Source organism: Phyllopteryx taeniolatus, chromosome 8, assembly GCF_024500385.1.
Source record: "Phyllopteryx taeniolatus isolate TA_2022b chromosome 8, UOR_Ptae_1.2, whole genome shotgun sequence".
Taxonomy (NCBI): domain Eukaryota; kingdom Metazoa; phylum Chordata; class Actinopteri; order Syngnathiformes; family Syngnathidae; genus Phyllopteryx; species Phyllopteryx taeniolatus.
Window position 1 is genome coordinate 2,442,204 of NC_084509.1, and position 16,189 is coordinate 2,458,392.

The 16,189-nt window shown below is 41.4% G+C and overlaps 1 protein-coding gene across 4 annotated transcripts in view; it reads left to right on the forward strand.

Annotated features, from left to right (window-relative positions):
* aipl1 (aryl hydrocarbon receptor interacting protein-like 1) overlaps positions 1–14,862 on the forward strand; it is a 29,965-nt gene extending 15,103 nt beyond the window's left edge. For 2 of the 4 annotated variants that reach the window (XM_061782693.1, XM_061782692.1), the window contains 5 exons: positions 7,064–7,243; positions 10,942–11,130; positions 11,196–11,372; positions 12,431–12,572; positions 14,371–14,862. In XM_061782693.1, coding sequence (XP_061638677.1) covers positions 7,142–7,243; positions 10,942–11,130; positions 11,196–11,372; positions 12,431–12,572; positions 14,371–14,570 — 810 coding nt within the window. In that variant the 5' untranslated portion in view covers positions 7,064–7,141 and the 3' untranslated portion in view covers positions 14,571–14,862. Of the gene's footprint in view, positions 1–4,622; positions 4,843–7,063; positions 7,244–10,941; positions 11,131–11,195; positions 11,373–12,430; positions 12,573–14,158; positions 14,250–14,370 lie in introns of those variants that run through there. The other 2 variants (XR_009789812.1, XM_061782690.1) reach the window with 2 other exon arrangements.
* Positions 14,863–16,189: the final 1,327 nt, after the last annotated feature.

A 16,189-nucleotide genomic window follows, 5' to 3' on the forward strand; every position in this document is an offset into this window, starting at 1 on the left:
CTCCCTGGTAAGGTCTATTCAGGGGTGCTGGAGAAGAGGGTCCGCCGGGAAGAACGAATCTCAGATTCAGGAGGAGCAGTGTGGTTTTCGTCCTGGCCGTGGAACAGTAGACCAGTTCTACACCCTCGGCAGGGTCCTCAAGGGTGCATGGGAGTTTCACCAACCAGTCTACATGTATTTTGAGGACTTGGAGAAGGTGTTCGACCGTGTCCCTTGTGGAGTCCTGTGGGGGGTGCTTCGGGAATATGGGGTGCCGAATATGGGCTGGTCGGTCCCTGTACGACCAGTATCAGAGTTTGGGCCGCACTGCCGGCAGTAAGTCGGACCTTTTTCCGGTGAAGGTTGGACTCCACCAAGGCTGTCCTTTGTCACTGATTCTGTTTATTACTTTTATGGACACAATTTCTCGGGGCAGCCGAGGCGTAGAGGGGGTCCGGTTTGGTGGCTTCAGTATTGCATCTTTGCTTTTTGCAGATGATGTGGTTCTGTTGGCTTTTTCAACCCGTGATCCCCAACTCTCACTGGAGCGGTTCACAGCCGAGTATGAAGTAACTGGGATGAGAATCCATCCATCCATCCATTTTCTGAGCCGCTTCTCCTCACTAGGGTCGCGGGCGTGCTGGAGCCTATCCCAGGTATCATCAGGCAGGAGGCGGGGTACACCCTGAACTGGTTGCCATCCAATCGCAGGGCACATAGAAACAAACAACCATCCGTACTCACATTCACACCTACGGGCAATTTAGAGTCTCCAATTCATGCATGTTTTGGGGATGTGGGAGGAAACTGGAGTGCCCGGAGAAAACCCACGCAGGCACGGGGAGAACATGCAAACTCCACACAGGCTGAGCCGGGGATTGAACCCGGGTCCTCAGAACTGAGAGGCTGATGCTCTAACCAGTTATCCACCGTTCCGCCGGGATGAGAATCAGCACCTCTAAATCTGAGACTATGGTCCTCAGTCGGAAAAGGGTGGAGTCCCCTCTCCAGGTGGGGGATGAGATCCTGCCCCAAGTGGAAGAGTTAAAATATCTTAGGGTCTTGTTCACGAGTGAGGCAAGAATGGAACGGAAGATCGACAGGCGGCTCGGTGCAGCGTCTGCAGTGATGCGAACTTTGTAACGGTCCTTTGTGGTGAAGAAGGAGCTAAGCCAAAAGGCAGAGCTCTCTATTTATCGGTCGATCTATATTCCTACCCTCACCTATGGTCATGAGCTGTGGGTTGTGTCCGAAAGAACAAGTTCCCAGATAAAAGCGGCCAAAATGAGTTTGCTCCGCAGGGTGTCCGGGCTTTCCCTTAGCTCTGTCATGCGGGAGGGGCTCAGAGTAGAGCTGCTGCTCCTCCGCATTGAGAGGAGCCAGATGAGGTGGCTCGGGCATCTGTTTCGGATGCCTCCAGGAAGCCTCCTTGATGAGGTGTTCCCACCGGGAGGAGAGCCCGGGGACGACCCAGGATACACTGGAGAGACTACGTCTCTCGGCTTGCCTGGGAACGCCTCGGGATCCCCTTGGAAGAGCTGGAGGAAGTGGCTGGGGAGAGGGAAGTCTGGGCGTCCCTGCTAAAGCTACTGCCCCCATGACCCGACCTCGGATAAGCAGAAGACAATGAATGGATGGATACTGCTAGGACAACATACCGTCTTGTGAAGCACAGCCAATTTCGGGGGGGGGGGGGGGGGGGGGGTGAAAACTTGGCCTCAGCCCCAGATCTATTTATCCAACAATTCATCCATCAATCCAGTTTCTGTGGGCCATTCCAGAATTGGACGACAGGTGCCCCCCCCCACCCCCTTCCCTCCCGTGAAATTTTAATAATCTATACAGAAAATACAGAAACATGTACTTGTGTTGATTATACTATACCAGAGACAAAATATAAACCTGGCTGTAGTAAAAGTGATTCCTAAATATTATTTATCAAATACAGTAGCTCTTAGGCACCCCGTGAAGCCCACCCTCTTGATGACGGATAATAACAGATAAAATAAGTTTGAAATCTAGGCATCAAGAGAAGAGATGAAAAAGTGAGCTATGTGACTCAGCAGAAATGACACCATCAAGCTAATTGCTCTCAACATGGCTAAGGTAAGTCCTCTCTTGTGTTCTTTATATTTTTCCAATATTTTCAGCCGTAATAGGGCGTGTTCCTCAAACCAATGCAACTCCAAATATCAGAAAAGGACATGAATATCAAAGTTTTTCTTTTTATTTTCATTACATAGCTAAATTTATTCTTGAAGAGTTAGCATAGACTCTGAGGCGCGCTCTTCTATCTGCGTCGTTCAAGTCACCGAGTTGGTTAAAAAAAACTACTCGGTGGCAAGGGGGTGGATGGTATCCGCCCAGAGTCCCTGAAGGCCCTGGATGTTGCGGGGCTGTCCTGGTTTACACTCCTCTGCAATATTGCACAGACATCGGGGACAGTACCTCTGGATTAGCATACCGGGGTGGGGGTCCCACTTTTTAAGAAGGGGGGCTGCAGGGTGTGTTCCAACTATAAGGGGATCACACCCCTCAGCCTCCCTGGTAAGTCTATTTGTGGGTGCTGGAGAAGAGGCTCCAGGAAGTCGAATCTCAGATTCAGTAGGAACAGTATGGTTTTCATTTTGGCCGTGGAACTGTGGACCAGCTCTACACCCTCAGCAGAGTTCTGGCAGGCACATGGGAGTTAGCCCAACCAGTCTACATCTGTTTTGTGGACTTGGAGAAGGTGCTCAACCGTGCCCCTCGAGAAGTCCTGTGCAGGGTACTATGGGAGTATAGCACACATTTCAGCACACGAGTAAGACACTAGTAAGGCAACAGTGCACTAGTTAACATACTCTATGGGTGGTGTGTCACAGTCTTGTTGCTTCCGAGTACGAAGCGCTGGGCAACCTTATGTAGGTCTTGGTCATTAAAGTGCATGAGTACCGCATCGTTTATGTTTTATGTCTAAATGTGCAACCATCCAGGCCAGTTCTACTTCACTCACAATGATGTCCACAAGAAGGGCTGCAGACAAGTGCATACTGTACCAAAGTATTGCTTAATGCTGTGACACATCAGCGTGGTTTGGGGGGGGGGGGCAAACTTGATTGGGGGTTGCAGCACAATTCATGGTATAGAGGTCCTATTTGAACACAGATAAGACAGCAACCTTGCGTGATAGTTTCTAGTGAAGTATCTACTCAGCCATGTTGCTTCACAAAGGGAAACTCAAAGCTGTACAGTTATGCAAGCACGAGCCACGGTGTTCGTGCACTTGGTAGAAATAAAACATTAGCTGTGCTCTAAACCACTTGCAGACGTTGTGAAGAAACATTATACGCACATGCTCGCACACCCAGACACAGATAGGCGACAGATGCGAAAAGTAAGAAAGGTCACTGAGTGCATTGTGTAATTGTCTGCTTTCAGCATTCACTGCATTGTTCACATCATCATGTAAATCATGGAAATTTCCTCTGGAATGAAAACAACGTCCCAGTACTACATACTTGTTTTCCAATTTACTTCTCTGTCATGAAACACACATGTACACACACAAACTTGCACGCAATTGCACCAGTGCTGTATTAAAAATGTCTCCTCCACCCCACAAAATATTTACAGTAAAATGGCACTCATTGAAGCATGGACCTCCACCATACAATTTTGAACATGTTTGTTTAATTAATAAAAAATATTTAAACTCATTGTAGTTCAGGGGTCACATAAAGCCTTATTTGATGTCAATGGGGCTGGACCAATAAAATATTACCATACCTGATTTAACAATAAATGACAATACGTTTTTCCCCTTTGTTTGAATGCAAAACAAATCAAATACATTGGCAAAATCTTTATATTCAATGAAATCATTTTACAAAACAACCTCAGATTTCTTGGAAATATTTTGCTTCAGTTTATCATCTACAGTCTGTGCATAATTACTGATCACCAGGATCGTATTTTAAGGTACAAAATTTTAAGACACAGGTATTTGGAACTGTAAAATACAGTATTGAACTTTAAAATTGTGACACTTATGAAGACCGAGGAATTATTACCATTCCATTTTTTACAGGAGCATAATCATTCTCAAAATTATCCTGAGTCCCCACCACCACAGTGTTTTTTGTATTTTTTTCACTTACAAATTCATCCTGCAGGTTGGTTTTGGCCTGCGGGCCATATGTTTGACACCCCTGATTTTACCCATTAGTCCATATACAGTACATTGTGATATTATTTGGATAAAAGTAAATGTAACATGTTCTATATTGTACAGCTTCAGCTTGACAGATTCCATGTCTTCTATGTAGACAGTGTGTGTTGTGGTGAATTCATTTTACAGTTGCCGAGTGGCAATATATTGTGAAGTGGAAGATTTATTGGGGCGCTGTATCAATTCGACCGGAAGCCCCTTTTTGAGGAAATATGATATTACATTGCTCCTTGCAGTCCAATAACATCTTTAAGATACATAGATTTGCTTTTAAATAATCCTAACACATACGCAAACACTCCTCCTTGGTGGAGGTAATAATGTTTGGTATAAGACAAAGTCATTATATTAGCCTGATCCTCCTCTTCTTTCTCGATGTTTCCCCAAGCTGACAGTCTGTTCTGATGACGGATACACAATGCTATTATCCCTGCCCGAACTAATCCTCCTGCAGAGATGTACTTTACACACTTATTGACTCACTCATTACACACATGTGAATGACAACAGAAGGTGACAAATATCTGAACTAATAAGGCAAAAGAAGTATGTCAGATATGCAGGACACGCTTCTGCTGGGCTTAGAGGGTATCAAGAAGAAGATTCTGCATGGCGGGACCGGAGAAATCCCAAAATTCATCACTGGGGCAAAGGTAATGCTGGTCTATTGTACTTTGTTGACATTCGTGCTTCTTGGTCAGTTTAGGATGAATTTCACTTTCATTTAATACACCTTGAAGGTTGTTGTTTATTTTTTTTTATGTCTCTTGTGAAGTAGATTGGTGGAGCAGTTGATGCTTTTTATTTTCAATTTAGACTGCAACTGATGGTGCTGCATTTCACATTAAAGCCAGTAGAGGGTGACACAGCATCAGAAAAATCCCTTCAATGGGCAGACTATTTTACAGGTAGATTAATTATACACAATAGATACAGGTATTTGTTTTTTTAAATGCCTGATTAAATAAAAACATATGCATTCAAAGATATTACAGATGATGCACTAAATGTGTGCCTCATTTTTCAAAATGATAATACTGCTCTATAATACAAATGATAATTTATTAGATAAGCGGGGTAGAAAATGGATGGATGATGGATTAAATTATAATATAATATAATTACACATTTTATATACAGTTGGTTTTTACGAAATATTCTTAGTTTAATCAACCTCTTTCAAAACAGCAAAACCAAAATATTATAAAAGGTACAGTATTCAATTTTTAAAAATGGAAAATCAGTACCAGTCAAAACTAGGCAAGCAAAAGTACACTGTTGCATGATGAATGATAATGACAAGAACATTTCAATTTTTGTTTGATGTATATAATGGTTACTGCATTTCTTTTCAACCTGCTGTAAACAAAACTGAGCTTTTTCCTGTAACTGCATTCTCTTTTCTCCTGATTCACTCGAGGGGTCTTTGCAGGTTCATCATAAAATCCATGCCTGTACTGCACACAAGAGTTTACAGTAGCTACTTTAAAGTGTGAGCGAGGCCACACATAACACCACATTCTTGCACAACAGAAATAACTTGGCAGAGTGCTTTCACTTTCCTTGTCTGTTATACAACCATTTGCGGGCCTCTTGAATAACAGCATTCACATGTGATGTAACATATTTGTTGAGACACATCATGCTTTTTACAAGAATTGAAATACATTACTCTATTGGATTTCAAACGCACCATTAGTCATAACTCACGAATGGGATGTTTTCCACTTTTTCCCTAATAAAAACATACACTCAGTGCCCTGAAAAAGTATTATCCCTTATCAAATTCATATATTTTTGCAAGGTTTTGTTTCAAACAAATGTAAATATCAGACAACTATAACCCAAGTGAACTTAAAATGCTGTTTTTAAATGGTGATTTCATTTATTACGGGGAAAAAAAAAATATTCAAAGTTACCTGGCCCTGTGTGAAAAAGTAATGGCCCCCTAAACATAATAACTGGTTGGGCCGTCCGCAACAGCAACAACTGAAATCAAGCATTTTCTACAACTAGCAATGAGTCTTTCACATCTCTGTGGAGATATTTTGGCCAACTCTTCCTTGCAGAATTGTTTGACTTCAGCAAAAATGGAGGGTTTTCGAGCATGAACAGACTTTTTAAGGCATTTCAATCGGATTTCAGTCTGGACTTTGACTAGGCCACTCCAAAACCTTCATTTTGTTTTTTTCTTCCTTACTGTTGTGTCATGAACATTGACCTTAACTGAGGCAAGGGAGGCCTGCAGTTCTTTAGAAGTTGTCCTGAGTTCCTTTGTGGCCTCCTGAATGAGTCGTTGCTGTTCTCTTGAGGTAATCTTTAGAGGCAGGCCACTCCTGGGAAGATTCAGCACTGTTCCATGTTTTCTCCATGTGAGGATAATGGCTCTCCCTAAGGTTCGCTGCAATCCTCAAGCTTTAAAAATTGCTTTTGTAACCCTTGATAGATGTGAATTTATTTATTTCTCGACTGTTCTGGAATTTCTTTGGATCGTGTCATTTTATTGCAGCTTTTTTAGATCTTTTGTCTGAATTGATTTTGTCAGGACAGATTCTGTTTAACTGATTTCTTGATTGAACAGGTCTGGAGGTGATCCGTTTTGGGTGTTATCATTGAAAATTAACCAAAAGTTTTGATTAGCCAAAGTTAATTCATGATTTAACAAGGGGGGTAATTACTTTTTCACACCCTGCCAGGTAACTTTGAATAGTTGTTTTTTTGTTTTTTCTTATAAATGAAATCACCATTTAAAAACAGCAAATCTATGCAAAAATATATGAATTTGAGAAGGGGGCCAATACTTTTTCACGGCACTGTACTTGCTATAGGCTGACATGACATTAATTTCATGGCTCGGTGCTTGTTTTGCTCCAGGTGACCTTTCACTTCCGCACCACTCTGTGTAATGATGACCGCACGGTGATCGATGACAGCAAGGCTGTGGGCAGACCCATGGAGATAGTGATTGGCAACATGTTCAAACTGGACATCTGGGAGACACTGCTGGCCTCCATGAGGATCGGAGAGGTGGCAGAGTTCTGGTGTGACACCATTGTGAGTAGAACAATACATGTTTGGGTTTACCGGATTATTTTTTTATAGGTGTGTAAAATTCTAAAATTTGAGTTTGAATGGTTGTTTATATATATATATATATATATATATATATGTCTATATATATTTATATATGTATATATATATATATATGCCCTGTGATCGACTGGGTCCACAGTGTACCCCATCTCTCACCCAAATTCAGCTGGGATGAGGATAAGTGCAAAAAAAAATTATTTTTCAGTATTTCAGTGAGTGCCCTCTCAAAACAGGCATTTGTTGTAAATGCATTATTTTAACAAAATTAAACATATTTTGGAAATAATTTGTCCATATGTGTTACACAATGTATTAAAATGAACATCTTATCTTTTTATATCGTACTGTATTACATCACTCACTGAAATGTAGAGCTTCAGTGGCAGTTTTAAGGTTGAACACAATCCTGGCCAGTGTGAAAGCAAAGCCAGCATTTCTTTATCTGAATGTGCGAAGCCGCAATGGCGGTGTAAACCAACACAGCAAAATCCTGCTTCGGTGAGTTCTGTCTGAAAGGGAATGGCGAATATATTCCTGCTCTCCTGTTACTCCTCTAATACACCGATTTTCCGGGAGGGCAGTGTGATAACTGACGACATGACTGCGTTCAAATTTAAGCAACCACACTCAAACTAATGTTAAATGGGAGTCGGCACACACCTGCCACCATTTAAAGTGCCATTGATTAACCCCAAACAACCTTCAGTTGTTCGAGCAGGCTTTTCCCGACATTTTTGTAGTCAGAATCTTAGAGCACAAGCCACAGTCCTATGCAGTGAATACATATAACATGAAACACGGTCATCATCAAGTGGAGAAAATATGGCACAACAACGGCATTACCAAGAGCTGGACGTCCTTCCAAAATTTATGAAAAAAAGAGAAGGAAACCTGTCAGGGAGACTGCCAAGACCCCAACAACAATACTGAGGTCGCTACAGGAAATTCTGGCAAGTACTGGCTGTTTAGTTATGTGACAACAATTTCCCCGTTTTCTTGATATGTCTGGGCTTTGGGGAAGAGTGGCAAGACAGAAACCTTATCTTACAAAGAAAAAAATCACACATAAAATCTCTCAAACGCATGTGGGAAAATGCATCCAAATACCAGTTAGTGTTAACACAAAACTTTCAGGCTTCTGAGAGAAAGCAAAACTAATCAAATAGAATTGCCAGGAAAAGCCTCAGAGAAAATCTGAACTTTATTTGGTTTTAGTTAGAGGCACTTTAAATGGTGGCAGGTGTGTGACGACCCCCGTTTAACATGAGTTTGAATGTGATTGGTTAATTCTGAACACTACCACATCCCCAGTTATAAGCGGGTGTGCATACTTCTGCAACCGCATTATCGCAGTTGTTTATTTTTACTTCCCCTCTCAAAAATATTTGTTCTTATTTCAATAGAATTGTACATGTTATAGTTCACATTCATGGTGGAAAACATTTTCAAATGATCTGTGTTTTTTAGCTCACAAAAATCAGGAATTTGAACAGTGGTGTGTCGACTTTCTATATCCACTGTACATAACTAATGGTGTGGATTGTAATGAAGAATTATTTTTTGTATATCCCATAGAATTCCAAAACAAAAAGTAAAGAAAGACAACAACAAACAATGAGATATTATAGTAAACATTCTTCTTTCAACTCATGGTTACATTAGCTTGGGTTATTCATTATTCATTCAATATTTACTCTAGGTGGCACGGTGGACGATTGGTTAGAGTGTCTGCCTCACAGTTCTGAGGACTGGGGTTCAATCCCCGGCTCCGCCTGTGTGGAGTTTGCATGTTTTCCCCGTGCCTGCGTGGGTTTTCTCCGGGCACTCCGGTTTCCTCCCACATCCCAAAAACATGCATGGTAGGTTAATTGACAACTCTAAATTGTCCGTAGGTGTGAATGCGAGTGCGAATGGTTGTTTGTTTGTATGTGCCCTGCGATTGGCTGGCAACCAGTTCAGGGTGTACCCCGCCTCCTGCCCGAAGATAGCTGGGATAGCCTCCAGCACGCCCGCGACCCTAGTGAGGAGAAGCGGCTCAGAAAATGGATGGATGGATGGATGGATATTCACTCCAGAAATAAGTGAATAAGGTTTCATGTTTATACAAATGTTTTTTTGTGACCTCTTCCTGTTACTGTCCTGTGCAAATCTCTAAAATATTTCCATGGTTTGCGAAGAAATATTTGGGTGTGGGAGTAATATGATCGTATGTGTGTGTGTGTGTGTGTGTGAGAGAGAGAGAGAGAGATATGGGTGGAGGCATACTGTCATTAATCTGCAGCAGTCTCACTTTTGCTTAATCGGCTCGGATTCCTGCTGAAACAGCACTACTGCCATTCCTCCACTCTGATTAGATGTGAAGGGGCTCAGATTGTTAAGTCCCTCCTCTGACCGACTCAACACACATAAACGCACAAACACACATTCCGTGAAATGTGAGGTGCGGCATCAGTAAAGGGAGGAGGGCGAACTTGTTGCTCTGATAAATTGAGTAAACGTGAGACGGAGTGGAGGAAAGGAAAGCGGGATTAAACAGTGACCTAATGTGATGAAAGAATGTTAAAACATGAACACAATACAATACCTGCAAAAGCAGAGGAAGTCTCCTTTTTGAGACTTGGTCATTTTTCTACGTATATAGACCTTAACTTTTTAGAAGGCGCTCAGTGAAATGTGAGGGAATTCCTAATTTTCCCACTCAGAGAATTACTGCGACAGCCCACTAGAAGACACAACACTCCACTGCTCTATGGTAATAATAATAATAATAATAATAATAATTTTAATAAATGCACTTGTTCTTATTTTTTTGTTGCCATATATTAGTAGATACAAAACATACCATAATTACATATGTCATGATGATAAATCAATTATTATATTACATAACTTTAAATGATCACATGATAATACTGAGAATAGCAGCAAGCACTATTATAATGATATTATTATTAATAATTTGAATGTATGTTTTTAATCAGCAATATGTACATAAAACATAATTACATATGATAATATATAAGTGGGTTTAATTCGATTCCGTTATGGCTACACATCCGCCTCACAGTTCTGAGGTTGTGGGTTTGAATCCCAGCTGTGGACATTGCATGCCGTGCCCATCTCCCAGGCTGGCTTAGATTTTCTCCAGGAACTCTGGTTTCTTCCCGCATTCCAACAACATGCTTATTAGGTTGATTGAAGTCTCAAAATTGTCTTTAGGTTGTGAATGTGAGTGTGAATGAATGTAGGTGCCTTGCGATGGGCTGGCAAATATAGTCCAGGGTGTACCCCACCTCTTGCCCAAAGTCAGGTGGGATAGACTCCAGCTCACCAGTGACCCCAATGGGGGTGATCTCAATAGAAAATAGATGGATGGATGTATTCCCTGATTGATTTTTTTTTACTTCCTCTATTTTCTTTACTGATTGTGTGAGAGACCTCGGTGCGGTTCTATGGCCTCACACGGTGGTGCAGGGTCCATTAGCTTTTACAACAAAGATACCTTTCCAATTAACTATCACTGTCATATGTGTGATAGGTCGGAATTAAAGAGGACGTACAGTACCACCATAAATGTTCATAAATTCCCTGGCTTCTCATCAGTAAGCTCGTTCAATCATACAGTCAACTTTTTGAATTCAATGAATTCTCCTCCAAAGCACACAGGCGTGTACCCGCTTGTATCCAAGAGCATGAGACGCATTGCAGACGGCAAAGACCCAGTGGACTGGCACGTTCGCACATGTGGCATGGCCAACATGTTCGCCTACCACAGTCTGGGCTACGACGACCTGGATGAGCTGATGAAGGAGCCCAAGCCGCTCTTTTTCATCCTGGAACTGCTCAAGGTTGGACCAAAATGCAGAGGAGAAAGTACGTGTAGCAAAGTCATAGGTGTGATTGGGTGCGGCAGGTGCTCCAGCCCAGTGAGTACAACAGGGAGTCGTGGGCTCTGAGTGACGAGGAGAGGCTGAAGGTGGTGCCCGTGCTTCACGGGCAGGGGAACAAGCTGTACAAGCAGCGACGCTACCAAGACGCCACGCTCAAGTACAAGGAAGCCATCATCTGCATCAAGAACGTGCAGACCAAGGTGAGGACAGACGGACATTTCATCATTACACACACCACCTTAAAGGTTTTCACAACCTACTAAAAGGTTCTCACACACTACTGAAAGGTTCTCACAAAATACTGAAAGGTTCTCACACACTACTGAAAGGTTCTGACATTACTGAAAGGTTCCCACAAACTACTGAAAGATTCTCACACACTATTGAAATGTTCTCACACACTACTGAAAGGTTATCAGACCTTACTGAAGGGTTCTCACAGCCTACGAAAAGGTGCTCTCACACTACTGAAATGTTCTCACACGCTACTGAAAGGTTCTCAGACATTACTGAAAGGTTCTCACACACGACTGAAAGGTTCTCATACACTACTGATTTTTTCACTCACATACACAACTGAAATATTCCGACGCACACAAGACTTTAAAACTCAAACACACTACTCAAAGACACTTAAGTGAAATGCTCTCACACACAAGGTAAATACTCACACACACACTATTGAAATGTTTTGTTAACATACACTACTGAAATGCGCTCACACACACACACACTCACACACCTGAAACATTGTCACACACTACCGAATTTTTTTTTCACACACACATCTATACACATACCTTTTTCACTCAAACACACTACTGAAATGCTCCCCCCCCACACACACACACACTCATACTCTCTCTCTCTCTACTTTAAAAGTCTCACACACTACTGAAAGAGGCATAAGTGAAATGCTCTCACACAATATAAACGCTCACACGCACGCTACTGATTTGTATTAACATACACTACTAAAATGCTCTCACACACAACTGAAACTCTTACATGCTCTACTGATTTTTTTCCCGCTCACATGCACTACTGAAAGGCTCCCATACATACAGTAATACTTTAAAACTCTGACACACTACCGAACGACAGATGTTTAGTCGTGTGTGAAAGCCTTTCAGTAGTGTGTGAGAAAGTGTCAGGTGTGCATGTCAGATTATTTGATTAGCACGTGAGATAGCGTTTCAGCAGCGAGTACAACGTATATTCACAAGCACACCTTCAGAAGCTGACGTGCTTGTTACAGGAGAAAGCGTGGGAGGCTCCGTGGCTGAAGCTGGAGAAGATGGCCCACACGTTAACATTCAATTACTGCCAGTGTCTCCTACGCATGGAGGAGTACTATGAGGTCATCGAGCACACCAGTGACATCATTAACCAACACCCAGGTTGGATGCTAACACACACAAAAGCAGACAAATCTCACTAAAGCCAATGGAACATTTAACTCCATTAGTCACATTCCATACATTTCGTATATGAGAGACCGATGTGGTTAAGTTAGAGTTTATTCTGCTCTTTACAAGCTGGAAAGGATTTCACAGCATGTGAAATGTACTTTTTTTATGAGAGGCGTAAGTGAATTTTTCATGCTTCTGTAAAAGTCTGACCCAATAAAAGCCATGGTGCCGCGATTTTAACATCAGCGCACTCAGTCTGTCTCCTCCTGAGACATACACTCTTGTTTTGGAATTCATTTTTAACTTCAGCATGCTATTTGGGATTAGCTGGACCTGAGGTAGTGTGAAACCTCGGAAGGTTGAGCACAAACCGTTCAGAGAGGCTGGTCGAACTCCAATTGTTCCGATTTGGAAACAATTTCATAGAAAATAATGCAAATAGTAACAATCTGTTCCTGCCTTAACCTGTCACCATTATAAAATCTTTATGATCTGTACAGAGAATGTTCAAGTAATATTGTATGCAGGTTTAATATTCTTCACCTGTCATACAAGTGTATAGTATTTTTTAACCACATCTAGAATCATGACAATTCGGCTCAGATATTTGTATTTTAGAATTAGCTGCCAGAGGGGCCTTTTCTGGAAAGTCGTATGACAAAAACAAGGTGTTTTTTTTTTGTTTGTTTTGTTTTTGTTTTTAATAAAATTGACACTTTTTTTCTAATTCCATGCTACAGTCACTCTATGGAGGACTAAATAGCCAAAATACGGGACCAGTAACGCACTTTCTTCATATTTTTTTTTTCCTCACAACTATGTTGAGTCTACTTTTTTTTAGGAATAAATGTAACACAAAAAGCCAAAGAAAACGCAAAACACATGCCCAGATTTTATCATTGGGCACGTGCTAACCTGAGTTTCCCACTAGATGGAGCTGTTTACTACTCTTCTATTATGTACGCCATGATATATTTCATACAGCGCAGTAATTGAATTACAAAATTTACCTGCATGCATAAACATTTTTATGGATCATTACCATGTTGTTTTTTGAGAATTTCCATATTTGGGTTTTCACAACCTAGCGTATGCTTCCTTCTTTTTTTTCTTTTTTTTCATTGGTTTATGAAATATTATGATTGAACTCTGGGAATTCCGCCCAGTGAGACAAGTGGTGTGACATGAGCGAAAAAAAAAAAAAAAAGTCTAAGCAACTATTTTGCTATATCTGCCAAAATATGAATTTAATTTGTGTAGTCGTATTGTAACAATTTATAACATCCATTGGAAGAAAATTTGTGATTTCATTTCCAATTTTAATCTGTAATTTTTAATTGCAATTTTGAAAAAGAAAAAATAAACACATCAGACAGAGCGACTACTATAGTTGTCCTGGTATTTAGCCTACATCCTTTAAGTCACTTGTGCCCCACCAATATTGCTCACATAAAAATGCCACTGCAAGGAAATGGTTCTTAAGGTGTCATCAAACAATCAGAAAAATAGCGTGTCTGCATTTATTCCAACCATCGTCAATATTCTACAGGCAACATTCCCCTTTTCATTTGCAGTAACATCATTTTGAAATTGGCCATTGAAGAGGATTTTAGTTCACATTATGACTGCACAAGTAATGACCCCTCATAAAGCAGCAGGATTGCAGTAAGTGCACAAAGCAGTGTTGTAAACTAAAGCGATGTGTTTGTAGTAATAAATGTAGAAAAAGTGTTGCAGTTTGTGGCACCAATGAGACCTATAAAACCAGTTTATGATGGTCCCACAGGCGTCATGAAGGCCTTCTACCTGCGTGGAAAGGCCCACCTGGAGGTGTGGAACGAGGCCGAGGCCAAGCAGGACTTTAGCAAGGTTTTGGATCTGGACCCGGGAATGAAAAAGGCTGTGAAGAAGGAACTGGCGGTCTTGAACATGCGCATGGAGGAGAAAAACGAGGAGGACAGGAACAAGTACAAGGGCATGTTTTGAACTGGCTTCAATGTGCCAAGCAGTTCGTGTTAAGGTGATGCTGAGAGCTACACAAACATTGACTAAAAAAAAAATAATAATAATTTTTAAAACTGTAATTCAAAAAAACATACTGGATTTGATATTTGTTGATTTGTTTTCCCTTTGTGTGATTTGAAGAGTTGAGAGGATTTGGAAATGTAGTTGGTTACAATTACAAGTTACCCCTGTTGAAAATGTAATAGTCGTGTAACGATTTCAATTACTTTCTCAAAGTAATAAAACTAATTACCGTACATTAATTACAATGTGATTACTTTTCTTCATTTTGAATCAATGTATCAACAGAACCTTTGGATGTTTCCTCAGAAAAAGTGGACTGAAAGTTAGAAAGCTTCTAAGAATCTCAAACAAACTAATAAATTGCACCACAAGGTAAATGCTTCGAGGTCATATTTGGAAAATGTGTTACGTATGAAACTAGAGCACGACGGCTCATGACCACGGAGAGCCAATCACAAGCGTCAGCTTTAGCATGAGGAAGTGTCATGGATTGCAAATACGGTATATAAAGTTTGCAATTACATGACGTAATCCTACGACGTTGTAATTAGTTAGTCGTCAACACTGGTGATTTGTGACTATCCGTAAATCTCTTGTTTCAAGCAGCTTTATATCAACAAGGCCTTGTCACTGGAGTAAAGGCAAAGAAAAGCAATGCTGCGTCTTTCCACGAGGTGTCCCTCAATCCACATGAACCGTCTCCTTCGTGTTTCTTTGTGGGTGCAGCAAGGGATCCTGCAGGAGCAATGAATCCACGCTGCCGCACAACTTCATGAGGAGTCCGGAGGCTCGTCAAATGAAATCATGCGGGCTGTAGTTACAGTTTGTTTCTGTCCAGTCCCAGCAAGGACCGTGTTGTCGATTGTAGTTGAACAGTCACGTGTATTCGTTCTCGCAGTTTGCAGTGGTTTAGAACTGCACTGTGCGTCACACTGTTTCTCATTTATAATGCAGAGCAGCTCTACACCACAGCAACCCACAATCGGAGATATTTTTGTTCAAAATGAATCCCTTTACTGACAATCAAAACCTATCAATATTATCTTTGTGGAGACTTTTCATATAGGGGAATCCTCACTTCACTGGGGAATGAATGGACGTTTAACATGCAAACTCGCTTCCAGCACATAGCCATCACCATTGTCTTCTGACACATTAGAATTATTTGCTTATGATACTCGATTTGCCTCCCCCAAAAATTGTTTTGTTTGATTTAAACAAGCATTGTATGCAGGCAGCTGTATACTGGACTCTGACGCGGACTTTGTGCGCGCTGAGGATTTATGACATGGGAGACTGTGCAACTGGAACATGAACGGAAAGTGAATTCTGCATAGCAGCACAAAAGCACCGCTGGCTTCCTTCCATAAAACACTGGTGCTGATGTTGAGAAAGGGATGGGGAGGAGGCTTTGTGGGGGAGGGAACTCCCCGTTCGACTGCTCTGCTCAATCAACATCAGCACCATCAAGTTAGACAGAGAAATGCAAATTCATGGCAGAAGTCAGGAAGTTATGCCTTCAAAATAAAACAGGGTATTGCTTTTGCAGGCAATTCAACAGATGCTTGACTAATGGG